General features: G+C 37.3%; 1 protein-coding gene across 4 annotated transcripts in view; it reads right to left on the bottom strand.

Moving 5' to 3' along the window:
• LOC127881504 (calmodulin-binding transcription activator 1-like) overlaps window positions 1–18,882 on the bottom strand; it is an 81,330-nt gene that overhangs the window by 27,971 nt on the left and 34,477 nt on the right. For all 4 annotated transcript variants that reach the window (XM_052429416.1, XM_052429417.1, XM_052429418.1 and 1 more), the window contains exons 4-13: window positions 13,348–13,551; window positions 12,263–12,334; window positions 11,471–11,609; window positions 11,182–11,213; window positions 7,065–8,573; window positions 6,037–6,163; window positions 3,948–4,094; window positions 3,081–3,169; window positions 2,176–2,363; window positions 1,461–1,536 (exon numbers count right to left, since the gene is read on the bottom strand). In XM_052429416.1, coding sequence (XP_052285376.1) covers window positions 1,461–1,536; window positions 2,176–2,363; window positions 3,081–3,169; window positions 3,948–4,094; window positions 6,037–6,163; window positions 7,065–8,573; window positions 11,182–11,213; window positions 11,471–11,609; window positions 12,263–12,334; window positions 13,348–13,551 — 2,583 coding nt within the window. The remainder of the gene's footprint in view (window positions 1–1,460; window positions 1,537–2,175; window positions 2,364–3,080; window positions 3,170–3,947; window positions 4,095–6,036; window positions 6,164–7,064; window positions 8,574–11,181; window positions 11,214–11,470; window positions 11,610–12,262; window positions 12,335–13,347; window positions 13,552–18,882) is intronic.

The raw sequence follows: 18,882 nt of genomic DNA, 5'->3' as shown, positions 1-18,882 counted from the left end.
AAAAATGTGCAGCTCCATGAGATACACATGCATGCAAAATATCAAGTTGCTATCTTCAATATTGCAAAAGTATTCATAAAATTAGCGATTTGGGCTACATATATTTGACCTCTGACCTTGAAGGATGACCTTGACCTTGACCTTTCACCACTCAAAATGTGCAGCTCCATGAGATACACATGCATGCCAAATATCAAGTTGCTATCTTCAATATTGCAAAAGTACTCATAAAATGAGTGATTTTGGCCACATATATTTCAAATCTGACCTTGAAGGATGACCTTGACCATTCACCACTCAAAGTGTGCAGCTCCATGAGATACACATGCATCCCAAATATCAAGTTGCTATCTTGAATATTGAAATACTGCAAAAGTGTACATTAAAAGAGCGATTTTGACCCATATATTTGACCTTTGACCTTAAAGGATGACCTTGACCTTAACCTTTCACCACTCAAAATGTGCAGCTCCATGAGATACATATGCATGCCAAATATCAAGTTCCTATCTTCAATATTGATAAAGTTATTGCAAATGTTAAAGTTGGCGCAAACCAACCAACCAACAGACCAACCAACAGACCAACAGACAGGGCAAACACAATATGTCCCCCACTACTATAGTGGGGGACATAAAAATACCTTGTAACTTTTGCTCAACTCTACTCAATCTCAGGCTTCCTAAAGATATGATGATATGTAATAGGAATGACCGGATATGTCCATATCCATGACATTGAACAAACAAACTCATCTTAATTTGAGCCACACACTGGGAAAACTGAGCTTAAAGTGTCATCCCAGATGTGCCGACTCCACAGGCTAATCAGGTACGACAATATCCCCTTACACTGGATTTTCTTTTTAAGTTTCAGAAAAGACATCTTTTAAATACCAAATTACATAAAAGCAGAAAGTGCGGTCTCTTATATGCCCATACTGACTGCAGAAAGTGTGGTCTCTAATATGCCCATACTGACTGCAGAAAGTGTGGTCTCTAATATGCCCATACTGACTGCAGAAAGTGTGGTCTCTAATATGCCCATACTGACTGCAGAAAGTGTGGTCTCTTATATGCCCATACTGACTGCAGAAAGTGTGGTCTCTAATATGCCCATACTGACTGCAGAAAGTGTATTCTCTAATATGCCCATACTGACTGCAGAAAGTGTGGTCTCTAATATGCCCATACTGACTGCAGAAAGTGTGGTCTCTAATATGCCCATACTGACTGCAGAAAGTGTGGTCTCTAATATGCCCATACTGACGGCAGAAAGTGTGGTCTCTAATATGCCCATACTGACTGCAGAAAGTGTGGTCTCTAATATGCCCATACTGACGGCAGAAAGTGTGGTCTCTAATATGCCCATACTGACTGCAAAGGCTAATCAGAGACCAAACTTTATGCACAAGCATTAAGCCCAGTTTTCTCATTTTCTCAGAGGCTCATATGTTTTACCAGTGGAGTGCAGGTGTTAAGGTCCCCGCTGTTGGCATCCACCTCATATTCCAGCATCCAGTTAGAGCTCTCATTCCTGCAAAAGCATTTCCTTTAATTGCTTACTATACTTAAAATTCTATGAAACAATATATAAATCTAGGACAAAATAAGCTGCAGGAATTATGCAATTACTTTTTTAGCTACATTTTTTGTAGGGAGAATGTGAATAAGTTTTTATTAAATTTCCCCAGGCTGTATGTGAATGCATTTTACTGTAATATACCCTAGGAAGCATTTGAGTACCATTTAAAACAAAAATTTCCTATGAAGAATGTGAACATGTTTTAACTATAAGTTTCCATATGAAGTATGTGAAAACATTCCACAAACAATCTATGTGACTACGCATTTTTTTTAATTAAATTTTCTCAATGAAGAATGTGTATGCAGCCCCAGGGCCATATCATGTACATTCTTAATGTTGAGCTTTACACATAATATGAAAATTGAGTTTCCACTCAGCTGAATGTTTGGAAAGTTGGTCAGCAAATAATCACAAGTCTCAACCATCAAATTTTGCACATCATCCGAAAAAAAACCTCAAGATTGAGTCAGACCAAAAACTTCTGTGAACTTCAAAATGAGCATGATGATCCAACTCAACTTAAAGATTGAGAGAAAACTCAGAATATTGACTAATGTATGTTCATGATTATGGCCCCAGATGTCTCACCTCCAAGCAATGAGGGCCTGTATGCACTGCGTGAGGCCTAGAGCAGCTGCCAGGTGTAGCAGGCCGAGTCCCATGTATCCACTGTCCGGGGTCGCGTTGTTGTCTATCCACAGCCTGGCGGACAGGGACGCGATGTGCTGACTCAAGCATGGGTCTTGCTGCTCCACTGACGGCATGCTTCCTAGCAACTGAAGTGAGGATTTTTTGGGTTGTCAAGGCCCAGTTGTTAACATTCTTTAAAGTTCAAACCCAAATAAAATTATACACATTTATTCAGTTTGCAAATAAGATTATTAGATTTAGAACATATAACAAAATATGTGCTGTCTTCATACCAACGTCAAATAATTTATATGTATTAGTCCATATACATTTTTATATATTGCTCTTCTTATTAATTTTTAACAAATGCAAAAAGGTGTTGAACATCATGCTGATATGTTTGAGCTTTAAATGTGTCTATTAGTGAGAAATTTCCATAAAGAAAGGGAAAAGACTAGAGTGCAATGGAGGAGCTCTTTTTGCATACTAAATGGTTGCTCTTCAGTGAAAATACAAACAATTCTTAATTACATAATTGACCATACTTTTGCAAAAATCTTATAATCTCAACAGACTGGCGTTATCTTTCAAACTACTTTAGCACCTTTTAACAGCTAAATCAACTTTCACCTCTTTAGGCATGAGATCTTTAGTACGAGAAGATAAACAGAGCCTGTTCTCAAGCCTAAACTAGATTTTCTTTTAGAAGAGACTTGCTTTGAACATAAAATCCATGAAAGCAGAAAGTGTCGACCCTTATTAGCCCTTACAAACTGAACAGGCTATTCTGGGATAATACTTAACTCATATAAATTAAACCCAGTTTTACCAGAAAGAGGCTCAATAAGTACAGTAACCCTCACCTGTGACACACTGACTGCGTCTGGAACTTTGCTGAGGGCTGCCTCAAGTTTCACAAGCTTGCCAACGAAACATTCGAACAACTTGGAGTCTAAAACAAATAGAATCTATAGTGAAACCTATTTTCAGAGGTTATGTCTGAAAAACATCTTTCTCATCACACCTAGACCCAATTAAATCAATACTTTTGTATAGAATTTATTTTACAACTTATATTCGGTTTTACAGTATTAGACAAATGTAGGTTTTGTTCCATAAATTATTTTAAGGATCTGTGTGTTTTGGTGTAAACACTCAACAACTTTTCATATTGGTCACTTTAATATTGAATATTGTAATTATCTGCTTTTTGATCTACATGTATTCGTTTCATTTTGCTCTAAATGAAGTTCAAGATGAGAAAAATAGTCTCATATGTATATAAAATGTTAACATATATTTTTTTAATTCCGTATCTTCCTTGAGCAACAGTCATTTTTTGTAGCTTCCACTGAAAACAAGTCAGATTTTGTTATCTAGCTTCCACTAAGAACCAGTCAGGTTTTGTTATCTACTTTTCAGTGAGAACAGGTCAGATTTTATTATCTACCTTCCACTGAGAACCATTCAGAATTTGTTTCGTACCTTCCAATGAGAACCAATCTGATTTTGTTCACTAATTTTTTACTGAAAACCAGTCTGATTTTGTTTCCTACCTTCCACTGAGAACCAGTGAGATTTTGTTTCCTACCTTCCACTGAAAACCAGTCAGATTTTGTTTCCTACCTTCCACTGAGAACCAGTGAGATTTTGTTTTCTACCTTCCACTGAGAACCAGTCAGATTTTGTTTCTTAGTTTTACTGAAAACCAGTCAGATTTTGTTCCCCACCTTCCACAGAGAACCAGTCAGATTTTGTTTCAGACTGGTTCCCAGCTGGCTGTGTGACAGGCAGGGGCCGGTACTCGAACATTGCATTGTTAGAGATGACAGTGCCATCACACGAAACCTGCAGAGTGACTGGCCCTGGCTTGTGACCTGTAAAACACAAATAATTCACAATCTGCCACCCTAGTGTCTTTACAAATTTGGTAACATCTCTGAGGAGGAAACTTTGCTACACCTTAAACTGGTTGAAATCTGTTTATTGAACCTCTATTGGAACAAAAGCCTCAGGTATACTAAATTAATCTGTTTCATTTGTAGAACCAATACTTAGTGTCTTTAAGAACACTACTAAAAGAAGATAAATCATTCCAATCTTTAGTTGGAAACCTTATAACTCTTATTGAGTTGAATATTCAAGCTTGTTGTGAGCTTTAGTGTGCATTTTGACTACTTGAGACAATTGTTTGAGTGGAAAATATGGCGAGTATTAAAATCTTGAACAGAATTAAATGTATTATATAAAAAAAACAGTAGCATCCTTTAGTTTTCATAACATGAAATGATGTGGATCATACAATTTGGCTTTTTTGTTTGATCTTCAATTCATGAATTTCTAATATAAAACTTTTAACTTGAGCCTTTGTTGAAAATTTAGTGTCATTGTTGAAAGGACCCACCAAATCCACAAAAAAATAAAAATTCAACAAATACTATTGGATTCACAAGACTTTCCAGCGATTGTCTTCATTTGATTTCTGTGTTTCATACAGAAAATTAAACCAATTTTTTTAAGCTCAATTGTATCTAAAGCTGAAGGGTTATCGAAATGCTCTTAAGGTAGCGCACCTCTAATGATTTCCCGCGATTTATTTTACGATCATTGCCGATCTTCAATGATCGGTTATTTCCGAGAGATGCATTTTATTTTTTTCAAACTTCGAATTTTGTTATATGTGTACGTAATTCCTTTAGAATACATTATTTTCAAAATAAATATTGACTTTGATCCAAATATCATCTGAAAAAATATGATTTCGCGATTTCTTCAAAGATTGACGAGCCTTTTTACCTGTTTACTTATAAATATCTAATTTAAGCTTACATAAATGTGAAGTTGTCGTGGCCTAGTGGTTAAGGCGATGGACAACAAATCTTTTGGGATCTTCCCGCGCAGGTTCGAATCCTGCCGACATCGCATACTTTTTGCGACACGTTTTATTTCTTTTCTAACGTAATTTGGTGTAATGTAGCATATATGCTATGTTTTTTTGTTTAATATGTTGAAATTTTTATGCACATCCTTCAATTTTTAAAATTAAAACAACGTTATGGCTAAATTGGGTGATTTACTGCTGAAAATACGAATGATGCATGTTGCATTTTTATTATTATTTCAAAAAGTAAACGGTAAATCTGTCTATTTCTTGGTATTTTTGCTGTATATAGTGTTTCTATAAAAAACAATGTTTAAAATATAACTTAAATGATACTATTTTGAATTTTATGACACTTTGTTTTTAACCGACTCAATTTTTACTTGGCTGAAATCACTTACATTTCATGGCGCTCTTCCATAGATAAAAATTTGTAAAAAATCAATGTCTGTAAAAGAATACTTATTTCATCTTGTTTAACCTTTAAACACCTTTACTGCATCTGTACACACCAAAAGCATGCCCATATTTGGAAATTTGAATGAATTATGGAACTTTTATAAACCCTAGGGTTGAAAATAAACTGGACAAAAGCTGAGCGTGGGGTGATTTTGAAAAAAACAGTTATTTTTTTTTAAAAGCATGGAAAGCCTACCTACAAATTTGCATGTAGTTCAGTGAAATGATGCTGATTAAGAAAATAATTAATTAGAATATATTTGGACATGTGCCCATTAGAGGTGCGCTACCTTAAGTCCGTTTCTTAGGTACAAACCATATTTGGTGTCTGGGGAGATCTAAAGAATGCTCCCACTGTGGGAATGGAACCGAGGACGTCCTGGTAGCTAGGCAGAAACCATATATATATATATATATATACACAGAGGCGACCCATACAATTTAAAAGATAATGCATTACCTTAAGAAAAAGCCCGTACCTGGAACGAAACACCTGAGCACGCCCGGCTGTACAAGGGTAGTGGCGACCACACGTCCGTCCATCAGCACCGTGTAGGTGCCCATGTTGGAGTGCCAAGGTCCCGTCACCAACAGCTTCGTCTGACCCTTCAAACAGATTGCAATAATGTGATAAGGATATGAGCCTTGCTATTAACAGAGCTTGATGCATGTGCATTAAGTGTCGTCCCATTTTAATTCAAGTATGTGTAAATGATTAGAATGAGCAGACCACACAGGCTAATCTGGGATGACACTTTCCGCCTCAACGTTTTTTTCACTAAGAAGGAACTTTCTCTATACAAAAAATACAATAAAAGCGGTAGGTGTTGTCCCTGAAATCTGGGATGCCACTTTACAAAACATGTATTAAACTAACGTTTTCTCGGAGGAAGGCTCAAATGCTTTCAGTCTGTTTTTAAGGCAAGCTAATTAACAATAAGGCTTCAACAGTACTGAAACAGTCTCCACACTGACCCACTGGCATAAAGCTTGGGGCAAGTAAAGTGCAAATTGAGCATGTATACATTTTGAACATTTCTACTCAGGAAAGTAGCAGATTGTGTAAGTTGACATTTCATGATAATCTCTAAGAGTGCTGTAAAGTGTAACGATGTTTTAAAAATTACAGGAGTCCATGTCCGTGAAATACCCTTATCAATTAATATAAATATAGTGTGTTACTTTCATATTTCCCTTTATCTCTACACATTTAATCTGTAAACCTTCTGCCCATTTGGCAAAGCATTATATATGTAGATGATTTATTCAAACATTTTCTTGAAGTTTTACTTCTTAAAGCAAGACTGGTTTCAGGGACCGGTTTGTAAGCGCATTAACATTTATACAGTCAAATGAGTTTGTTGATCTATAAAGTTTTCTTTTTATGCACACCAACTTTCAAAATGTGAACTAAAAATTATATAAATTGCTACTACTGTGTTTACCTGACTTTTTTCAATGAAATATATATAATATATATGTATATATATGAGACATGTAATTATACCTCTGTGTATGACCATTCTGGTGAAAAGTCTGTAATTGTTGCTATGGTGTTTGGAGTCTTCGTAGTGTGAACAACACTACTGACAGAGTCTTGTCGACATGACGAGGATTTACAAGGCTGACCTTGACCTTCGACATGAGTCGACCTCGAACTTTGAACATCACAACCACATTGACCACAGGCCATATTAATGTCCGTAACAGTCGCGGTCATCGTTGAAACCCTTGAGACAGAGGTACCCGGATTAGAACTAGCTAAGGAAGATTGAGCGAAAACATTTAATGTCTCTGAATTCGAACTAAGCGTTGTGCAATGGTGACCACTTGAAGACACAGACACGTTAGCACAATCTTGTTTAGGTTTCAGATGGGGCGACGTGCCCCGGCTAGTTGTTTGAGGTGAACACATGCTGACTTTTCGTTGCTCTTCCATTGGTGAAGACGCGTTGAGTGCCATCTCGTGACACATGTGGTCTAGATCAGGCATGTCCATCAGATCCAGCTGGTCCAGATTCAGTTCTGAGCCCTGAATGGTGCTCAGACTCGGCTGAATACTCTCGAAACTATCGCCAAGGTGTCTGAAGGACTTCTTGTTGCCATCGCTGGGGTTGGTCTCGGACGACATTAGCTCCTCTATGAAGGAATTCACGATGGAAGTCGAGCATTCGTTTGACAGGTACGAGGATGACTGATAAAGAGAACTATCACAAGATTGTTCGTGAGATTGTGATAGGCTATCCGTCAGATTTCCCGGTAGGCACGAACCCTGGCTAACTGGTAATGGAGGTTGGTGAAAACCGTTAGAAAAAGACGCGTTTTGATATGACTGGAACATGGCAGTCATGTCCTGCAAGTACTGATAGTTGTTGTTGCCGTACATGCAGTTGTTTTTGCTGTCTGCTGCGTTAATATGCGCCTCGTCACTCTGAGATCGCTGTATTGCCGACTGGTCATACTGTAAATGGTGCGGGTCGCACAGCGAGGCTGAACGTGACAGGCATGGTCCACTGTTGCCCTGGGCAACATAATGATTCATCATAATTGCAGCAGCTGCATCCCTGGACATGCTTGACTGGAAACCACTCAGCGGGCTGGAAATACTACTACACGGGGTCGACGAAACTCCTTGAGACAAGTTAGATGAATTGGGACATAGTGAATGCGTCTGCAGGAGCGATAGCTGGTTTGGATTGGTTTGACCCGTAACAAGCATCACTTGCTGACCATTGGGTAGATTACTAAGGTTGACGATGACACTTTGAGCATAGTTCACAGACTTTTGGGGCGGGAAATGATTTCCGCCCATAGAAAGCTGACAAGAACTGCGATCAGAGCAATTTTGCTGTAACGCAGCACTGCTGGACTGCGAATCCGCTCGATGACTGACGGGTTGTATGTGGACATTTCTCTTTTTCTGGGTGGTGGTGAGACCCTCTATTGGATGCTCCCCTCCAAGCTTGTCTTGGTTGTCCATCAGACGCTGAACCAGAGTCTCCATGGTCTCATCCAGCTGAAACATTGACACAGTTCTCACTTAATCCATGTGAGTAAAGTGTCGTCCCAGATTAGCCTATGCTGACTGCACAGGCTAATCTGAGACAACATTTAAAATAAATGCATGAAGCCCAGTTTTCCCAGAATTAGACTCAAATGATTACACGTGATCTTTATTTATCAATGCAATTGTCACATTTTAAAGGCCAGGATTAAGAAATGATCTTGTCTCATTTTGTATTGGTAATATAAACTCTAATCTGTATCTTACATGTTTTTTTTCTTATACTTGCCATGACTGAGAAAACTGCTATAATGTTAGCGTAAAATCTCTGCTGATACAATTTTCAGATGGGTGCCAAAACACTTTAGTACGATACAATAGGTTAGGAAGGTCAATTTAAGAATTAAACTGAGAATTATTAAGTTAAGTGTTGCTGTTTTTTCAATCTTTCATTGGGTTTTGTTGCATCACCGAAAACTTAATTGTAAGCCTAAACAGTGCAGATGGGTATTGCAACTGATGAGGTACGCAACTAATTTATTTGAAAATGTATTCACATACTTCTAAATATGTACATTTTATGTGATACCAGGCAATATTATTTTAGTTTAAGGTATATCAGGGGCGTAAACAAAAGATTTGTCATAAATTAACTTTTTTGTGGTACTGGTTCTACCCACCCAGGAATCTGTGTTGATTAATTAAGGTCTTCATTGAAAATGACAAAAAGTAAGATATTAAGCAATAAACCTAGAAACATGTGTTTACTCAATCAGGATTTGATAACATATAAATCACAACACAAATTAGAGCTTTGTCACAGACGTGACGAATATCCCCACATTCCGCATTGACAAAAAATATTTTGCATGTTGTCTTCACAAAAAACAGCGGACACCATGCTCAATGTTTAAAACACACTAAGTGACCCCATGACCTAGTTTTTGCTCCGGCATGGCCCATGTTCAAACTTGACTTACACATCATCTAGATACAACTTCTGACCTTCGGATGAAAACTACTTGAACTAGAGAGCGGACACCATGCTCAATGTTTAAAATGCACTAAGTGACCCTGTGACCTAGTTTTTGACCTGCCATGACCCATGTTCAAACTTGGCCTAGACATCATCTAGATACAACTTCTGACCAAGTTTGATGAAGCCCGGAATAAAACAACATGAACAAGCAAATTCGTTGAATTGATATCCCCCGCCAATATGCTTCTGGACACAAAAGTGTTATATTTGACACTCAAAAAAGCATTTTTTCAAGATACAAAGGGCCATAACTCCTTTATTATCCAATGGTGTACAATGCAATTTGGCGTGCATCATTCTCTTATCCATATACAAAGTTTCAATGAAATCTGCCAAAGCACTTCCAAGATATGGCTTCGGACACAAAAAAGCATTTTTCCAAGATACAAAGGGCCATAACTCTGTTATAAACAGATGGTGTACAATGCCATTAGGCGTGCATCATCCGCTTATCCATATATATATGTACTCATACCAAGTTTCATTGAAATCCGCCAAAGCACTTCCAAGATATGGATCCTTACACAAAAGTGCCGGACGGATGGACGGACGGACTGACGGAAAGATGGACGGATGGACAACGCCAAAACAATATCAGCCATTTGGCGTGCATCATCCTCTTATCCATTTATATACTCATACCAAGTTTCAATGAAATCCGCTAAAGAACTTCCAAGATATGTCTCCGGACACAAAAAAGCATTTTTCCAAGATACAAAGGGCCATAACTCTGTTATTTACAGATGGTGTACAATGCCATTAGGCGTGCATCATCCTCTTATCCATATATATACTCATACCAAGTTTCATTGAAATCCGCCAAAGCACTTCCAAGATATGGCTCCGGACACAAAAGTGCCGGACGGACAGAAGGAAAGACGGACAGACGGACGGACAACGCCAAAACAATATCAGCCATTTGGCGTGCATCATCCTCTTATCCATATATATACTCATACCAAGTTTCAATGAAATCCGCCAAAGCACTTCCAAGATATGGCTCGGGACACAAAAAAGCATTTTTCCAAGATACAAAGGGCCATCACTCTGTTATTAACAGATGGTGTACAATGCCATTAGGCGTGCATCATCCTCTTATCCATATATATACTCATACCAAGTTTCATTGAAATCGGCCAAAGCACTTCCAAGATATGGCTCCGGACACAAAAGTGCCGGCCGGCCGGACGGAAAGACGGATGGACGGACAACGCCAAAACAATATCCCTCCGCCTATGGCGGCGGATAATTAGTGAGCGGACAGCATGCTCAATGTTTAAAACATACTAAGTGACCCATGACTTAGTTGTTGACCCAGCATGACCCATATTTGAACTTGACCTAGACATCATCTAGATACAACACCGGACCAAGTTTTGTGTGAAACCAACTTGAATTAGAGAGTGGACACTTAATACCGACAGACAGACAAGCTCACTCCTATATACCCGCCTAAATTTCGTTTGTGGGGGTATAATTGGTACAATCTAGATGTTATATTGGTACATTGAGTGTACCTTAAATAAAAGTTACATTTGAGTGAATGGCAGTTATCAGTATAAACTCAATGTAATTGCTCACCACTGAAACATGTTCCTGTTCTGAACTGGAGACTGAAACAATACAGCAAGAATTAATAACAAGAAACATAAGCATTTTATTCATAGGATTCATGTACATACTTAAATACTGTACAAAGGAAATGCTCAATTTCTCAGTTGATATTCATGGAGTCAATAATGTAAAAATCTATAGTAAAAATAGCTCCTTTAGGTTACTCGCAGGCTGTTCTGGTTTTATACTGGTTGCATATAGCCATTTTCACCATGCTTCTGAGCGGTAAAGGGATAATGTAACTTAGTCAGCTTACACATGGGTTTGAGCTGTTGTGTGAGCTCTTCCTTGGTCCATTCCTTCTTCTCCATGGCGATAGATAGAACAGGGATGCTCAGTTTGGTGTTGCTTGGATACGGCACATTCAGGTAATGAACAAGCACTATGTCCGGATTCTGAAACAGAAAGCTTCTTTTTTGAGAATCAAGTTTATTTTCCTAGATAAACTCTTTCCAACTCAGAAGCAAATTGAAAATGGCTATAAGAAACCAGCATAAAACCAGAACAGCCTGCGAGCAACTCGCAGTCTATTAATGTTTTATGCTATTTCCTGCTCATCAGAATATTAGGATTGGAAATAAAGCCTTTAAAGCATGAGTCCTTTAAGAAAGATCTTCAATTAAATTAAATTATAATGGACTACAAACAAGTCCAAATTCATATCTCAGCAGTTAAGGGTTAATTCTGCAACAGAAATATTGTTTTTCACGTTTTGTAAGCCAGTATTACACAGTATGTAATACAACAATATAATTTCATCATCAAATTATTTATAAACAATAATGAATATGAATGCAGAATATCTATGAAGTTTTAAGTTGACATTGCTATTTACGTAAATTCAATTTATGTATGGATTTCCAATTGTAACCATTAAAATTAAATAAGCAATTACACGTGTGTCTACTATTCTATGCAATCAATGTTACTTTATTAACTCTGATCACAGTATTTAGATTGGTTATTTATTCAGAGGAATATTTAGAAGATTCAGGATATAATGAGATACTTGTATGTAAATTATAAAATAGCATTATTACATACAAACCTGCAATAACCAGTAGCATCTTCGATGAAAAGTTGGAAGAATGGCCGAGTGGACATAGGAACCATAAATGCACTGAAAATAAAACAAGCCTTTGTACCTCATACCATTGGACTCCAATTCTCATATAATGTTCTAATATGGTGACATATAGATTAAAATTAAGACAGCTAAAATATACCACCAATACTTGCAGCTTTATTAGGCGACACAGATAATAAGAGTTATACTTATAGGACTGGACTTTCAACTCAGATTTATACCTCTAGGTCCTGGACTTTCAACTAAGATTTATACCTCTAGGTCCTGGACTTTCAACTAAGATTTATACCTTTAGGCCCTGAACTTTCAACTAAGATTTATACTTCTAGGCCCTGGACTTTTAACTGATATTTATACCTCTAGGACCTGGACTTTCAACTAAGATTTATACCTCTAGGACCTGGACTTTCAACTAAGGTTTATTCCTCCAGGCCCTAGGGACCGTTTCAATAAACATCGTAGTACACATTGACGATACGATACATTTTTCGAAGATACATAATTGCTTAAGTCCATATCATATGAATATAAAATTTCAGTACTTAATTAATTACATTGGCATCTCAAGCGCCGTATATATTTGACGAGCATTGCGAGCTAGTTCGTCTACTTATTGAGATTACCGGTACACAATTCTCTCGTAAGTTAAAATTGTCGTACTATCGTTTATGAAACGTCCTCCAGAACATTTAACTTAGGTTTATACCTCAAGTCCTGAGCTTTCAACTAAGATTCATATCTCAAGGCCTTGGACTTTCAACTTATATTTATACTTCAAGGCCCTGGACTTTCAACTGAGATTTATACCTCAAGGCCCAGGACTTTTTATCTAAGTTTTATACCTCTAGACTCTGGACTTTCAACTGAGATTTATACCTCTAGGTCTTGGCCTTTTACCTTATATTCATACCTCACGGCCCTGGACTTTCAACTAAGATTTCTACCTCTAAGCCCTGGACTTTCAACTAAGATTTATACCTCTAGGCCCTGGACTTTCAACTAAGATTTCTACCTCCATGCCCTGGACTTTCAACTAAGATTTCTACCTCTAGGCCCTGGACTTTCAGCTTCATGTGATCCTCCCTGATGGTACGCCCATCCTTGCGTTTCTTCCAGCAGTAGCCGTCCTTCCGGTATCGCACACTGTTCCGGTTGAAGAGCAGCAGACATCCGCTGGGTGGTCGCAGCCTGACCTCGTGGTGCTGCCATTGCGAGTGGCTGGAGAATGCAAGCAGGATGCCGGCTATCTCCTGAAACAGGCCAGTTAAGTTTAGTTGTAACCTATTTGAGACTTGTTCTGAGAAAACTGGGCTTACTGCATGTGTGTAAATTGTCATCCCAGATTAGCCTGTGCAGTGGTGGTGGTTGTTGCAGTGGTGGTGTGGAGATCTAAATGTGCAGTGGTGGTGGTTGTTGCAGTGGTGGTGTGGACATCTAAAGAATGCTCCCACAGTGGGGATTGAACCCATGACCTCCCACTTGTTGGGCGGACACCAAATCCACTAAGCCATGGCAACCTTCAATATATGATTCCCTATAAATGGCTTTAGCATAACCCTTTACGAATTTTGACCACTTTGTTGTTCCTTATATACATTTAATATTAATCGTAGCTCGCATGAAACAAAATAAAATATTTTGACTCTTAAAGCTCACATATATCAAAATATATGTAATTTGATTCTAAGCTCACATATAACAAAGTATAATATTTATGTAATTTGACTCTAATGTCACATAAAACAAAATATACATTTTTGTATCAAAGCTCACCTACATATATAAACAAGAGGCCCCAAAGGGGCCTGGGTCGCTCACCTGAGAGACTTCAATGGAAAGAAACAAAGATTAAAAATATTTCAAATTATAAGTATGACAAGACTGACTTTAAAAATAAGGTATTCCAAAGTATTCACTATGGGCCTATATAGAAAATTACCCCACCCACTCTGGCAGCCATGTTTTTAATACCCCAATTTTTTTTTTAAATATATATATATAAGGAAAAAGCTTCTTACAAACACATAGAGAAAACTGCCCCATCCCCTGGCGGCAATGTTTTTCCACTGATCACGACCATTTTCAAACTCATCCGACATATTAATAAAACCAATGTTTTGACCAAGTGTCAAGATGATTGGCCAAAAAATGTGACTTTAAAAGTGTTCACAGGCTTTTTCAATATATAAATATAAGGAAAATGACCCCCCCCCCTGGCGGTCATGTTACTAGATGGATCAAAACCATTTTTTAACTCAACCGTCGTATCCAGGAAACAAGGGTTGTAAACGTTGTTTTGTGAAAAGAAGAGGTTATATATGCACTATCAGTAGTTTTGTGTGTGTGTGTTTAATTTTTTTTAAATAGACATTTGTTATCCGTTGCGACAAAGCTTAAATTATTTTGGATAAAAGTAATATGAGGACATTAATTCATAATGAGCATCAGCAAAAGAAAATGGAAGTACATTTTTCAACAAATTGTTGTCCAAATTTGAGATCATGAGATAAGCATCTCAGCATCTTATAGGGGATGACTGTTTACAATCTGTTTAGCAAGAACACTTTTAGATACTGGAAGCAACCGTTTTTGTTCAAAAGATTGTGTTTTTATAAAATAGTTTTTGCATAATTAAATAAAATATGTTGAATTGTATTCATATATCAAAGTCAGTTATAAACAAGAGATGTGTTCGTCAGAAATCAATGTCCCCTATTGCGGCGCTCTGAAATTATTTTTTTTGACCTTTGACCTTGAAGGATGACCTTGACCTTGAACTTCTACCACTCAAAATGTGCAGCTTTATGAGAACGCCGCTTTGAATTATTTTTTTTGACCTTTGACCTTGAAGGATGAAGCCTTGACCTTGAAGGATGACCTTGACCTTGAACTTCCACCACTAAAAATGTGCAGCTTCATGAGAACACCGCTTTGATTATTCAATTATTTTTTTGACCTTTGACCTTGAAGGATGACCTTGTCCTTGAAGGATGACCTTGACCTTGAACTTCCACCACTCAAAATGTGCAGCTTCATGAGAACACTGCTTTGAATTTTCTTTTTTTACCTTTGACCTTGAAGGATTACCTTGACCTTGAAGGATGACCTTGACCTTGAACTTTTACCACTCAAAATGTGCAGCCTCACGAAAACACCGCTTTGAATTAATTTTTTTTACCTTTGACCTTGAAGGATGACCTTGACCTTGAACTTCCACCACTCAAAATGTGCAGCTTCATGAGATACACATGCATGCCATACTGTAAACGTATAGAAATTCGTCGGTATGAAATTTCGTGGTTTAATAAAAAACAACTAATTCGTTGACACGTAATTTCGTGGATTTCAAATTTTTTGGGAAGACTGACTGTCACAATAATTTAACTTTTATTAAAACAACAAGAGTAATAACGAAGCATAATCTGCTAATCTGTGTTGACAGCAAGACTTGAGGTTAATGTGCATTGAAGCATCAAAGTGTTGCCGATATTTGTCAATAAGAGCGATAAAGCGGCGCACTTGTTTGTCCCCGCTCGCGAATTGCCATCAATGTTGTTTTGACAATATTTGCAATTCTCAGCGCAATCGATTACCTAGTAGTAACAATTGAGTAATAAGGTCTCCAAAATAACGTGTGAAAACCGTTGTCTCTTTTAACTTTAATTGGCACTAATTGACATATGTGATACATCTGCAAACTGTTAATTTGACAACGTCACGTAAAAGAGAACAATCGTTGATGTACAGTTTAAATACCGTTATTGATTTAAAAAAGTATTATTACCCAAACACAAGAAAACAACATATTGTATTAACTAGCATAGCTCAATCAAACAATGGCTCTTTCAAAATGGTTAAAAACAGGAACAGTTCAGACACGTTCTCCTACTATAGGACGATTGCCCGACATGACATTCCGAATGTCCGATTTCGGATTAAAAATGTATAAATAATCGTTGGTACTTGAATTCGTGGTTCAGCGGACCAACGAAATCCACGAAAATTCGTACCACAGGAAATTTAATGGTTTTACAGTATATCAAGTTGCTATCTTCAATATTAAAAAATGTGTATGTCAGAAACACTATGTCCCCTTCTGCGTCGCTTTGATTTTGTTTTTATTTTTTTACCTTTGACCTTGAAAGATGACCTTGACCATTCACCACTCAAAATGTGCAGCTCCATGAGATACGCATGCATGCCAAATATCAAATTGGTATCTTCAATATTGCCAAAGTATTCATAAAATGAGCGATTTTGGCCACATATACTTGACCTCTGACCTTGAAGGATGACCTTGACCTTTCACCACTCAAAATGTCCAGCTTCATGAGATACACATGCATAACAAATATCAAGTTGCTATCTTCAATATTGCAAAAGTTATGGCCAATGTTAACGTTTTCGGACAGAAGGACGCACGGACGGACTGACTGACGGTCAGTTCAACTGTCATATGCCAACCTACCGGGGACATAATAAAATGTTATGTACACAATAATGTTTAAAGTACAATTACTTTAATCTCCATAAAGATTAATTCCAATCAGGTGGCCTTTTCCTTAAATTGAAATCAAATTTTATTATAGGTTACACTGCAGATTCGCTTTCAGCCCTATATAACTAGATGCCAGGTATTTTTCATCAGAGAATAGAAACAGTCACAATCAACACATGCTGTCATCATCTCATTAAACTTCAATTACCAGTAGACCAACTCAATCTGTAGACAATATGGAATGGAAAGCGTCATTGACTTGATGAATGTTGCTGTTACATACTTTTTCATTTGAATAGATGTCAAAGAGTTTTCATTAAAGCAGTCACTAAAGATCAATAGCAGATTCTGTTGAACCAGTAATCAACGACTTTCCCATTGAGGATAGATTCATTGTAATGTGAAAAAGTTACTTATAAGTAAATAGGTTGAATGAAAAATGTTAATCTGCCATTTCCTCACACATGTTGTGTAAAAATGTGTTACAATAATAACAAGGGCTGTTTGTAAAACATGTATGCCCCCCTATATGGGCTATAAGTTGTAGTAGCAGCCATTGTGTGAATACGTTTTTTGTCACTGTGAATGGTGGTGGTGGTGGTGGTGGTGGTGGTGGTGGTGGTGGTGGTGGTGGTGGTGGTGGTGGTAGCAGAAGAATAGTAGTAGTAGTAGTAGTAGTAGTAGTAGTAGTAGTAGTAGTAGTAGTAGTAGCAGTAGTAGAAGTAGTAGTGGTAGTAGTAGTAGAAGTAGTAGTAGTAGTAGTAGTAGTAGTAGTAGTAGTAGAAGTAGTAGTAGTAGTAGTAGTAGTAGTAGTAGTAGTAGTAGTAGTAGTAGTAGTAGAGTAGTAGTAGAAGTAGAAGTAGTAGTAGTAGAAGAAGTAGTAGTAGTAGTAGTAGTAGTAGTAGTAGTAGTAGTAGTAGTAGTAGTAGTAGTAGTAGTAGTAGTAGTAGTAATAGAGTAGTAGTAGTTGTAGGTGGTGGTGGTGGTAGCAGAAGAAATAGTAGTAGTAGTAGTAGTAGTAGTAGTAATAGTAGTAGTAGTAGTAGTAGTAGTAATAGTAGTAGTAGTAGTAGTAGTAGTAGTACTAGTAGTAGTAGTAGTAGTAGTAGTAGTAGTAGTAGTAGTAGTAGTAGAAGTATAGTAGTAGTAGTAGTAGTAGAAGTAGTAGTAGTAGTAGTAGTAGTAGTAGTAGTAGTAGTAGTAGTAGTAGTAGTAGTAGTAGTAGTAGAGTAGTAGTAGTAGTAGTAGTAGTAGTAGTAGTTGTAGCAGTAGAAGTAGTAGTAGTAGTAGTAGTAGTAGTAGTAGTAGTAGTAGTAGTAGTAGTAGTAGTAGTAGTAGTAGTAGTAGTAGTAGTAGTAGTAGTAGAAGTAGTAGTAGTAGTAGTAGTAGTAGTAGTAGTAGCAGCAGCAGGAGCAGCAGTACTAGCAGTAGTAGTAGTAGTAGTAGTAGTAGTAGTAGTAGTAGTAGTAGTAGTAGTAGTAGTATGCATTACAAAAATGCAGTTAGCCTTACATTTGGTAAAATTTAAATATATTACAAGGGAGGCAAATCTGTAACAATAAATTTAAACTTATTGCATTTGTTTCCCCTGTAGTGTATTACCTCCCCTGTCCTGCTTATATTTATATTAATCAACAAAATTAAACATTAACACAATATTTAATATACAAAATATACAAAAAATCTCATATTCTGATAATATTTTTACTGATCCACTGTATTTTACTAAAAGGATGATGTTTCATTGGACTGATAATTATAGATTTAGGATTACAGATCAGTTGCTTCAGTAATATTGCTCAGAGTGTGCCCTGTTGGCTGCGTATGCATTCTTGAATTATCATTCAAAAAAACCACTTTACTATTTCGAGTCACCGTGACCTTGACCTTTGACCTAGTGACCTCAAAATCAATAGGGGTCATCTGCGAGTCATGATCAATGTACCTATGAAGTTTCATGATCCTAGGCCCAAGCGTTCGTGAGTTATCGTATGACAACCACCTGGTGGACGGACCGACCGACCGACAGACCGACATGAGCAAAGCAATATACCCCCTCTTCTTTGAAGGGGGGCATAAAAAT

Source organism: Dreissena polymorpha, chromosome 5, assembly GCF_020536995.1.
Source record: "Dreissena polymorpha isolate Duluth1 chromosome 5, UMN_Dpol_1.0, whole genome shotgun sequence".
NCBI lineage: Eukaryota > Metazoa > Mollusca > Bivalvia > Myida > Dreissenidae > Dreissena > Dreissena polymorpha.
Note: the sequence above shows the minus strand (reverse complement) of the source record. Positions and strands in the feature narration are given on the sequence as shown.